At 46.7% G+C, this 11,964-nt stretch overlaps 1 protein-coding gene across 6 annotated transcripts in view; it reads right to left on the bottom strand.

Annotated features, from left to right (window-relative positions):
- Positions 1-984: 984 nt before the first annotated feature.
- Positions 985-11,964, bottom strand: part of LOC129862663 (SRSF protein kinase 2-like) — a 64,647-nt gene continuing 53,667 nt past the window's right edge. For 2 of the 6 annotated variants that reach the window (XM_055934537.1, XM_055934540.1), the window contains 9 exons: positions 9,588-9,613; positions 9,117-9,429; positions 7,862-8,758; positions 7,572-7,687; positions 7,235-7,342; positions 7,068-7,137; positions 5,422-5,514; positions 4,702-4,794; positions 985-3,549 (listed from right to left, as the gene is read on the bottom strand). In XM_055934537.1, the coding sequence (XP_055790512.1) occupies positions 3,365-3,549; positions 4,702-4,794; positions 5,422-5,514; positions 7,068-7,137; positions 7,235-7,342; positions 7,572-7,687; positions 7,862-8,758; positions 9,117-9,429; positions 9,588-9,613 (1,901 nt within the window). In that variant the 3' untranslated portion in view covers positions 985-3,364. The remainder of the gene's footprint in view (positions 3,550-4,701; positions 4,795-5,421; positions 5,515-7,067; positions 7,138-7,234; positions 7,343-7,571; positions 7,688-7,861; positions 8,759-9,116; positions 9,430-9,587; positions 9,614-11,964) is intronic. The other 4 variants (XM_055934538.1, XM_055934542.1, XM_055934543.1 and 1 more) reach the window with 4 other exon arrangements.

Below are 11,964 nucleotides of genomic sequence, written 5' to 3'. Positions count from 1 at the left end.
CCCCTCACAACACCCACATATCACTACATCTGCCATAGGCTGTGTTTGATAGCATCATTGACTGACCCGACTGACTTATCTAAACATCATAAATATTTAAGGTGCAAGGTGATTTGTAAAACAGTCAGAAGAATTGATGCTCTCAAACACTACCACAGATTCCTGATATTTAGGGTCTAGAGTTCTCCTTGACCTTGTAAGGGCCCAGAGTATTTCCTGGTCAGGTGGTTGGTAAAAACACCTGGCCTTCTGCATGTTACATTAGTGAATGACTCAACGTATACGTTGTTGTAATGTACCTTTTACCTGTGAAATGTGAATCATTGCTTGGTTAAGGTGTCCAAATATTGTAATAACTACCATGGTAAACTGTTCTATATTCCTACAGTATGTAAGTCTCATGCCTTGAACACTATTTCCCTTACCTGCGGGTCAGACAAACAGCATTTATACTTGAAGGTGCATGTGATTTATCTGTGTTTTAAAACTGACTGACAGTTGTGCTTACACTATCTGTAAGCACTGCAGAGTATTTTCCCTTAAATAAAATAGAAGTGAGTTTTAACATATATCTGATTTAGTGACAATCCTTAGAATATTGTTTTATACTATTCTAGTAATCTCAGGGTATTGTTAGGATACTCTTTTAGCGTGCAATTAGAATAATGCAATGTCATGCAGTTAGAATAATGTTGTCTGATGGCTAGGTAAAATCGTTTAGTGAGTATTAGAATGTAATAATGTGTGTCAAGTCAACTGACCTCAGCATTCTGAGTGATAACAATACATTGCCATTTTGAAGTTTTTTTGTTGTTGTCTTTTTACACTCACTAGTGAAATGTATTTTATATGCATGTCTCAAGGCTGGTTTGAAAATGCATCAAAGTCTCAGCTTTTGTCTCTTATCCTCAATACACAAGTTACAATAATAGTAGTATTTAATGAAAACTGCTGTAAACTTTCAAAGACCACATCAAGACTCCATTAATTTACAATTTTATTAAATCTGTCAATGAAAAACACAGAAAAGAGACACGATTCTGTCGATGTCAGGAAGAACAGTCAGCATGGCTGAGAGTGAGATCAGGAGCTTTTGGTGCAAAAAAATAATAATTTACTATTATTGCAAAAATGTTTGATAAATTTCATCACCGTCACAAGTCCAAACAGAGCAGCCCTGTTCATGTAAGAGGGAAGGAAGAGGTGACAACTGAGTAAAAAATAACGAATCAGATTAATTACAGTAATAATAATATAACAATAATAATTACAAAAGAAATAACATCTCTAAAACAGACAAACACAATCACCTCAATAGGACGAGATTCGGTCACTTTCACAACAACCAGATAATTTTTGTATCTTTTTTTTTCTTCTTTAAATTAATTAAATATTTTAAAAAATATCTCACCATTTACTTATACTCATTTTTATTTTATTGCGAAAAATAGGCAACTGGACTAATTGTGATGAGTGTGAGAGAGAGAAGTGGAGTGGAACGTAGGAGCATTGGCACTGAGAGGCGCTGCAGTGTGCAGGAACACAGTACCCTCATCAGCCACAGAGTGGCACAGTTCGATATTCTGGTGGCCTCCAGAATGGCTCAGCCTCTCGCCACTGTCTGCTCTGGAGGACAGATCCATGTCCATGTGACAGCCTCTTTTAGGAATGATGCATGTGTTTTTTTTCCAATTCTGTACGTCGGTCTTATCTCCAGAGCCGGATCTCAGAGTTATGTACAAAGATATATCCCTGAACAACATCTACAAAGACAAGTGCAACCTCCATTTGACTAACCCCTTCTGGAGAAGCTCAGGATCAAGTTTGAGGGTTTCCTCTGTAGGTTACAAGGGGGAATAATCATATCTGGTAAACGTGCCACGCCACATGGACTCATAAGGATTGTTCTTGTTTTAAGGATAAAGACGAAAAGAGGTCAGGAATGGTGTGACTGAATCAGGAATGTCAAAGGGAGGAAGGATTCGAAAAAGGAAACAAGGGAACTTGGATAACCTCACACAGGGCACCAAAAAGGTAAACGCAAGTGACTCCTTTCGCTTTTGAAATAAAAAGACAGGAAGAAAACTAAAACAACAAACCAATGAAATGTACAACTCGTCCATCATTACCATCAACATCCCTTCCTGTCAATCAGCCTCTCCGTACACTTCACTCCTTTTCACGACAGTTAAACTCTTTACAGATCAAGCAGTCCGGTTCATCGAGCATCAGTCTTTAGGATCTTTGTTTGTTCCATGCCCTGTCTGCCTGTATGTCTGTCTGTGTGGTAGCAGTTCAGTTCTGGGGCACCCTGGTGGCCGGGGATGGGACTGGAGCTGTGTTGTTGGCTGGGTGGCTGAACAGGGCAGGGGACTGGGGCTTTGGGGGGGATGTAAACAGTTCAACAACACTGCTTCAGTCCTGGACAGGGAAGGGGGGGGGGCACAGTACTCCTACAGAGTGAGGGAGGGGGCAGTGGCTGGAGAGGGATGAGAGGAGGAGTAGGGTGAAGGGCCGACTCCTAATCTGGAAGTCTTGTTGCGCCTTTGTAGGAGAGGGACGTACATGCACACCTACAGATTGTGCAGTGCAGACCCAGACTAATGACACACACACACATACACACACTTCTGCCTCAGCAGGTTTAGGCCGTGCTGTTGTAAGGTCAGGCAGATGGAGCTATCACACAGTCAGCATTCTGATAGAGGTGCTAATTGACTTCCAATAGGAAACCCAGGGTGGAGGACAGGTCTAGGTTCAGGATAAGACTGCTCAGGACATTGCAGAGAACCTATTCATATGAGCGGGTTAGTTTCTGTTCAGACTGCATGGTCTTTCTAAGTAGGATATGTCTTGGAAGACACAGTCCTGACCATGGCTGCTCCCAATGTTGTGCAGGGATCTCTGTCCTACCTGTCTAGAATCGTGGAAGTTTGACGCCGTTCAACTCCATTCCTGGGCCGCTCTATTCCTCCTGTGAGGGGTTGTATGGGACTTATGGGGATGACCGCAGAGGAGCAGCTTTTCTCTATCTGGTCTATGACAGCCTTGTGGTTTCTACCTGCTGAGGCTCTGTGGGTGTTTGTTTTGCATGTGTGTGTGTGTGTGTGTGTGTGTGTGTGTGTGTGTGTGTGTGTGTGTGTGTGTGTGTGTGTGTGTGTGTGTGTGTGTGTGTGTGTGTGTGTGTGTGTGTGTGTGTGTGTGTGTGTGTGTGTGTGTGTGGAGGGCTCAGGGCGAGGCAGGGCAGGACCCGAGAAAGTCTCCCATTTCCCTCTCCTCCTCCCTCCTCTCCCTCTCGCTCCAGTCTTGAGTGCCTAGCTTTGAGCAGTGTGTGGAGGCTGCCACTAGGGGGGGGCTGGTGTCGCTACGAGTTGAGCCAGGGGTGGCTGAGGCAGTCCCCAGCCGAGGCCCTCTTTTCGGGGACCATCTCCAGCATGGGCAGCAGGAAGTGGGTGAAGTGGCCGGCGTCCTCAGGGGCCCAGCCGTACTTCTCCACCAACACATCAAACAGGGACCAGGGCTTCAGCTTGGTGATGTGCCTCAGCTCACCTACAGGGGGAGGTACAGAGAGAGAGAAATAGAGAGAGAGAAAGGAAGAGTAATTAGTTAAAGAGCTATGATTTGTAGACTAACCATGAGAGAGAAAGAGTGAGAGAGCAAGAGAGAGAGAGAGAGAGAAGCAAGAGAGAGATTAAGAGAGAGACAAAGAAGAGAGTAGAACCCGGGCTGCATCTCAATACTCCACAGTGGCATCCTTTCCATGTCTCTTTGCTTTCATCTACACTGAATTGGTGGAAGCAAGGCTTCCTCACATTGCTTTCACTGTCATTATTTAACATTACTTACAGCGTACCATAGCTGAAGGAAAAGACACAAGCTTAAGACTATTGAGACAAGGCCCAAGAAAGGCAAATCAAGGGCCTGGAGTAGCGAGCGACTGAGTCCGTCAGAACACATTAAGACCATAGAGAGATAAAAGGAGAATGAATTAAGACATCCTTTTACACCAGACGAGACCTTTGATAGAGCGAGGGAGAGAGAGACAGAGAACATCAAAGAAAAGGAGCTGTAATCAGAATATTAGAGCCCCATGACTGGAACACGAGAGAAGCAGGCTAGCAGCAGGGTAGCATACTGTTTCTAAAGACACAGACACTTACCAAAGAGAGACACAGAGGTAACACACATAGACTGGTAGACAGGCTGTAGACTCAGGGAGGATAGTTCTCAGAACTCAGTCAAGTGGCTCAAATCAAATCTGGTTTGTCACATGCTTCGTAAACAACAGGTGTACACTTAACAGTGAAATGCTTACTTCCCAACAATGCAGAGATAAAAAAATAAAAAATAATACAAAGATAATAACATGAGGAATAAATACACCATGAGTAATGATAACTTGGCTATATACACGGGGGGTACCAGAACCGAGTTGATGAGCAGGAGTACAAGGTAATTAAGGTAGATATGTACAGGTAGGAATAAAGTTACTATGCTAATACTGGTGAAACTAGCAAGATATTTATAACCAGAGCTTGAAAACACACATTTTCTAATGGATGTACTGTTTGTATTTCTAGGTGGACACACTACTCAAATACTACCGACGACTAGCTTTGTTACATGTACTAATATTTAGAGATAAATACTGTTGTGTATTCCTGTCTGCCTCGTTGGGGTAGTACCTCGTCATGACGTTACCTTTCTTGGAGAAAAACTCTCGGCTGTACTTCCCGGCGGCGACCACTTTGCGTGGAACCTTCCCCAGAAGCTCCGTGATCAGAGCGATGTGATCTGAACCCCGGCCGCCACAGCCCACACCACAAGAGAACAGGCACGGCATTACAGCATGCACACACACACACACACACATACACACTGGAGGGATGGATGGACACACTGCTGCCTGGAGACACCACACTGATAGACGGACAGACTGACTGACGGGACAGTACGTCTCTCCAGAAGGTACTGGAGAGGGCTATGACTAAATTTGTGAAATAAAGCAAACAGACATATTGTTCCTGCTTCATGTGCGGTCTTGAACAGCTATGCACACCAGAGGAGGCTGGTGGGAGGAGCTATAGGAGGACAGGCTCGTTGTAATGGCTGGAATGAAATCATGGAATGCTACCAAACACACTGAAACCACGTGTTCGACCCCGTTCCATTGATTCCATTCCAGCCATTACAACGAGCCCGTCCTCCTATAGCTCCTACCACCAGCCTCCTCTGGTGCACACCAATGGTGTCTTGGCAGCCAGGCAACTTGCTGCAAAACCCCTTATTGCTTTTGGACTGCTTATACAATTCCCATTCCACTGTGTCTATATTCATGTCTGTCCGTCTGTCTGTCTGAGTCACTGTGTGTGCTCGGGCGTCTGTGTGTCTCCGTCCCACAAGAACTTTCCCTGGTGCTACCTCTTCGGTTGAAGAACTCCCGGGAATATTTTCCGGAGAGCGCAAAGTGCCGTGGAATAACGCCCAGCAGCTCAATGATGTGGGCTATATGGTCTACAGAGGAGAGAGGGAGAAAGGAGAAAGCAGGGGGAGGAAGAGGAGAGAGGGAGAAAGGAGGAAGAGGAACAGGGAAAGGAGGAGAAGGAGAGAGGGAGAATAGGGTGAAAAGATAAAGGAGAGCGGAAAAGGAGGACAGGGAACCGGGGGATTGAGATGAGGAGAGGAGGGAAGGAAGGACGGAGGAAAAGGAGGACAAGGAACCGGGGGATTGAGATGAGGAGAGGAGGGAAGGAAGGACGGAGGAAAAGGAGGACAAGGAACCGGGGGATTGAGATGAGGAGAGAAGGGAAGGAAGGAAGGACGGAGGAAAAGGAGGACAAGGAACCGGGGGATTGAGATGAGGAGGGAAGGAAGGAAGGAGGAAAAGGAGGACAAGGAACCGGGGGATTGAGATGAGGAGGAGGGAAGGAAGGAAGGAGGAAAAGGAGGACAAGGAACCGGGGATTGAGATGAGGAGAGGAGGGAAGGAAGGAAGGAGGAAAAGGAGGACAAGGAACCGGGGGATTGAGATGAGGAGAGGAGGGAAGGAAGGAAGGAGGAAAAGGAGGACAAGAAAGTAGGACAAGTAAGGAAGGCAGAGTTGGAAGAGGAGGAAAGAGTGAAAGAGGAAGAGACAGAGAGCTCAGTGTTAGTGACCCCACACCAGAGGCGGTGAGATGGAGTAGAGAGTGCAGTGGGTTTGGAGTAGAGAGACATGCATCTATTATCTTTGAATCTGAGAGACTCATCACCAAATATGGTGGCTCTCATTGTCGTCAATGAAGATATCATGGCAGTATCTGTCCATACATATTGACTACATGCCATTTATGTCGATAGTATGGTGAATTATCGTTCAAGTCCCATTTTGGTGAAGTATGGTGGTGTAGTATTGTTAACATGGTATTTATGGAGTCAAATGTGGATGGCTGGACATGAGATCAACAAGAGGGTTGAGGTGACAGTGTGCAGGAGGTCAACTGGACTAGGGCTTCGCGATGGACAGCATGGGGGCGGGTGGGGAGTGGGGACCAGGAGTGAGCCGGTATAGAGGATGAGCGGGATAGGGAAGTGTAGGGAGTGTGGATGTTAATACAGGGATAGGTCGTGACAAGGCAGGATGAGTCAGGTCATGTATTGATGTAGATCCGGGGATAGGTTGAGTGAGGGTAAAGATGTAGAAGGTGAGGGTAGATAGAGAGACACTAGTGGATAGGATAACTAGAGGGGACTATACTAAAATCTGTTGTGACATCTTTAACCCGTTCAAGAATGTTCTATTTTGGGCCCATTGCAATACAAAAGTATTTACAATTAAGCCATTATACTATCTCCAATCTGCTAGTACTACAAGGTATTACCATCTTACTAAGTGCTACCACTTAATTCAGTTGAGCAAATCTCAAAAAGGACAGGTCAACAACAGCTGGAACCACACGGTTACTCAGTCTAAACACCATCAAAATCAACGGTAACGACAGCAAATATTAAAACAGCTGAATCCTATGTCACTATAATCATATGTAGATCAATAAAGTGCAGTATTATTATAATATGTAGAGACTGACCCTCATCCCGGGAGTAGTCCTCCCCAGAGTGGGGCTCAAACAGGTAGTCTCCTGTAGCCAGCTCAAACGCCTGCAGGACACACACAGGACAGGATCATCCATCAGCACTGTGTGTGTGTGTGTGTGCGTGTGTGTGCGCGCGCGCGTGCGTGTGCGTGTGTGCTCACCATGCAGGCGGTGCTCCAAATGTCAGCAGGAGTGCTGTAGCCAGCTCCTATCAGGACCTCTATGGAGCGGTACTGTCTGGTCTGGATGTCCTCTGTGAAGTGCTTGTGCTGGGAAAGAGAAAGGAGAGAAAGGAGATGGTTTAACGACTACGGATTATACTGCAAATTACTTTATTGTAAAACACCACACGCACGCACACACACACACACACACACACACACACACACACACACACACACACACACACACACACACACACACACACACACACACACACACACACACACACACACACACACACACACACACACACACACACACACACACACGTCTTACCACCCAGCAGGCGTTGCCCAGGTCAGCTATCTTGACTCGGAGTGTGTCAGCGTTGCGGGGGTCCAGGGGGTTAACCAGCAGGTCTGCTGCTTTGGCCTTGGCTAGAACCACATCATCTAGTTTAGATAAACGGGTTAATGTTGTTGAGAAGGACAGGCAGATTATGTACAGCAAATGTGTGTCTCTGTGACTCCATGTACTGTAAATGCACATCTGTGTTGTTCATACATGTGTGTGAAAGAGAGAGAACAAGAGAGAACGAGGGAGAGAGAAAGGGAGAAACACCTCACCTTTAGGCATGTCCCCGGTGCTAGACAACGACACAGTACGGCTGCGGTCTGCAGTGGGGCTGTGAGGGGAGGTCGCACCCCCTGTGTGACCAGCTCCGCCCACTGTGACGGGGATTCCCGGGTCGGGGTCCAGCGGCAACTCGGGGAAGCGTGGCGCCGTGCCCCTGTGGCGCTGCGCCCCGTTGGTCAGGCCTGGCGTAACCACCTCGCCGTTGAAGAGCTCATAGAAGGAGCTGAGGGAGCTTTGGTCCCTGTCCGTGCAGCTGAACTCTGACTCCACCAGGGGGCAGTGCAGATGGATGGGGGAGGAGGTAGGGACTGGATGGTTGGCTCTGGGACCTCTCTCCCTCTCCCTCTCCTCACCCCCCAGTAGGATGTGGCCGTTGGTTTTGGGGGTGTTGTTGTTCTGGCCCGTGGCGGTGGAGATGGAGTCGCTGAGGTCGTTAGCGCCCGTCTCTGTTTCATCGGCGTCATCGTCTTCTTCATCATCATCATCGTCATCATCATCGTCATCGTCCTCTTCCTCTTTGTCCGTTTCCTGCTCCTTGGTCTCCTCACTCTTCTCCTCCTCCTCTGTCCTCCTCTCCTTCTCCTCTTTCTCTACCGCCGGCGGTGGCTCGGACGGAGCTGTAACCAAGTCCTCTTCATCCTCTTCGTCATCTTCCCCATCCTCTTCCTCCTCTTCCTTTACGGCCTCTTTCCAATCCTCCTTCTCGTCCTCCTCCTCCGCCTCGCTCTCTGGATTGGCTGTGTTGCCATCCCCAGGTGTGGTGGGGGTGGGTATGGGGGTCTGTGTCTCTGTCTCTGGAGCAGGGCTGGGGGTGGGCTCCCCCTCCGGCTCTGCTGCTGCCTCTGGCGTCGGGGGAACCTCTGACTGCTCCTGGGGCAGGGCAGCACCTGAAAGGCGGAGGGGGAGAGAAAGAGTGGAGGAGTGAAAAAGAGAGAAGGGAGAGAGAGGAGAGAGGAGAAAGAAGGGAGAGAAAGAAGGAGAAAGAGGGAGAGAGAGAGAGAGAGAGATCAAGCTTCGGTTAGACTGTAGCTGTTTATGAATCAGCCTGACATTGCTCCCCTCTAGTAGGCCTAGTGGGAAAGGTTGGAAGCGGGCCCATCCTCCTCCAGTTCTCATTCACTCCAATTCCACACAGCCCTGAGTCACACACACTACGGAATGTGTGAATAACCAACACATTGAGTGAATGACCATAAAACCATCACCACCACCACACTGATTGACAGTCATACCACGTTAACTCACAGGTGTGATTGGTTAGCCTGGTGGGCCTCTCCCTCTCCGCCTCTCCTTCCTCCTCCTCGTCTCCATCCTCTTCATCGTCATCATCGTCGTCATCGCTCTCACCCAGTGCGACGGCGGGTCCCAGTGCCGCGTTGCGGGGTGTGTGTTTTGGGGAGTGGGGCAACCCTTCACCTTCGGGGCCCTCTGTGGCCCTCTGTTTATCAGCCTCTTTCTCCAGGGCCTCGATCTCCAGCATGCGTCTCTCCAACAGCTCGGTCTGACGTTTCTGCTTCTTCTTCAGCTTCTTCTTCTTGTTCTTCGAGATCTTCCCCACCTAGAGGAGAGGAGAGAGGAAGAGGACAGGAGGGGTCTATTACAGTTAGTGATACACTGACCCATTTGTTGAGCGACTGCAATTAGTTTGAAAAACATTGGACAGCATAATCAGGTTTTTCTGTTTATGAGGTGAATACAAAACGTTGGGCTACTCACCGATTTGACCTGTGGTGCTGTGCTGACTGTTGGGATGAAACAGAGTCGTCAGAGTCTGGAGAAAGTTCAACTTCAAACACATCATCCCTCACACACTCTTGTATAATATGCACCCCTGAATAAGACCTCATATCTTTTAGACCCTCTTAAAGACTTCAAATAAAAAATGAAGTCAAATTGTATTAGTCACATGCACCGAATACAACAGTAGACCTTACAGTGAAATGCTTACTTACGAGCCCCTAACCAACAGTGCAGTTTCAAAAAATACGGATGAGAATAAGAGATAAAAGTAACAAGTAATTAAAGAGCAGCAGTAAAAAATAACAATATATACAGGGGGGTGCCGGTACAGGGTCAATGTGCGGGGGCACCGGTTAGTTGAGGTAGATAGATGACATAGATGACAACAGAGAGTAGCATAGATGACAACAGAGAGTAGCAGTGATGTAAAGAGGGTGTGGGATGGGGCAATGCAAATAGTCTGGGTAGCCATTTGACTAGATGTTCAGGAGTCTTATGGCTTGGGGGTAAAAGCTGTTTAGATGTCTCTTGGACCTAGATCGCCGCTCTGGTACCGCTTGCCCATGTGGTAGCAGAGAGAACAGTCTATGACTAGGGTGGCTGGAGTCTTTGACAATTTTTAGGGCCTTCCTCTGACACCACCTGGTGTAGAGGTCCTGGATGGCAGGAAGCTTGGCCCTAGTAATGTACTGGGCCGTACGCACTACCCTCTGTAGTACCTTGCGGTCGGAGGCCGAGCAGTTGCCATACCAGGCAGTGATGCAACCAGTCAGGATGCTCTCGATAGTGCAGCTGAAGAACCTTTTGAGGATCTGAGGACCCATGCCAAATCTTTTCAGTCTCCTCAGGGAGAATAGGTTTTGTCATGCACGCTTCACGACTGTCTTGGTGTGCTTGGACCATGTTAGTTTGTTGGTGATGTGGACACCAAGGAACTTGAAGCTCTCAACCTGCTCCGCTGCAGCCCCGTCAATGAGAATGCATACACAATCTTTGGGTGAACTGTGTGAGTTGAAAGGAGGATGTAATCAAAGTAATTCCAGACAGCTTTATTCCCTTGTCCTAGATCCATAGTAAATCAACCTTTTCTCCATGTGTTAGGCAGTGCCCACATACAGCCCTCATCATTCCCACCTTACTCATAGGTGTGTGTGGAGTCTGACGATGTGTCAGTCACAGGAGGCTGCTGAGGGGAGGACGGCTCATAATGTCTGGAACGGAGCCAGTGGAATGGCATCAAACACCTGGAAACCACTCCACTTCCACTCTCTTCTCCTTGATAAAGGCACGTTTCCGTAATCACTATCAGCTAGCTTTTAGTGGAGCCGCGAGCTCTCAAGCAATCTCTCTGCCAATCAAACTAGGAAAGAGCTCGAGCCAAATTGACTGGTTGGCTTAGGCTGGCAAGATGACTAACTAAGGGACCGCCGAACTGATTGATTCTTCCGATTGATTCGTCCGTTTGATGAATAGATTCATTAATGCTGTGACAGATACACTGATACACATCAGGGTACTGCTGATCATAACCAATACTTACTACTATACTGCAAACTACTGAAACTGTGAGACAGATACTTCCCTATACTAGCAATATAAATTGTCTTTAAGCAATAATAATCAAATGGTCTATAATGGATTTGACTCTCATGACTCCTCTACAACGAGTGCACTGATTCAACAAAGACTAAACCTGAGGTCAAGTACAGATCTCTACACAGCTTTAGGGAAGAACAGCCACAAGTCATTCAATTCACTATTCACTGTTTAACTCCCAAAACACTTCAGTCTGAAATGAGGACAAGCCTACAATATAAATAACTATTTGGCAGTGGTGTAAAGTACTTAAGTAAAAAATACTTAAAAGTACTACTTAAGTAGGTATCTGTTTTGGATATCTGTACTATACGATTCATATTTTTGACAACTGTTACTTTACTACATTCCTAAAGAAAATAATGTACTTTACACTCCATACATTTTCGCTGACACCCTAAAGTGCTCGTTACATTTTGAACGCTTAGCAGGACAGGAAAATGGTCAAATTCACACACTTATCAAGAGAACATCTCTGGTCATCCCTACTGCCTCTGATCTGGCGGACTCACTAAACACACATGATTCATTTGAAAATTATGTCTAAGTGTTGGAAACTGCCCCTGGCTATCCTTAAATTAAAAATACAAGAAAATGGTGCCCTCTGGTTTGCTTAATATAAGGAATTTTTGATATTTAAATATATTTTATTTTTACATTTACTTTTGATTCTTCAGTATGTTTAAAACCAAATAATTTTCCCACCACTGCTATTTGTATATACAGCAGCTTCGAGGGATAGTTCACCTTCAAAGTT

This window comes from Salvelinus fontinalis, chromosome 9 (genome assembly GCF_029448725.1).
Source record: "Salvelinus fontinalis isolate EN_2023a chromosome 9, ASM2944872v1, whole genome shotgun sequence".
NCBI classification, from domain to species: Eukaryota; Metazoa; Chordata; class Actinopteri; order Salmoniformes; family Salmonidae; genus Salvelinus; species Salvelinus fontinalis.
Note: the sequence above shows the minus strand (reverse complement) of the source record. Positions and strands in the feature narration are given on the sequence as shown.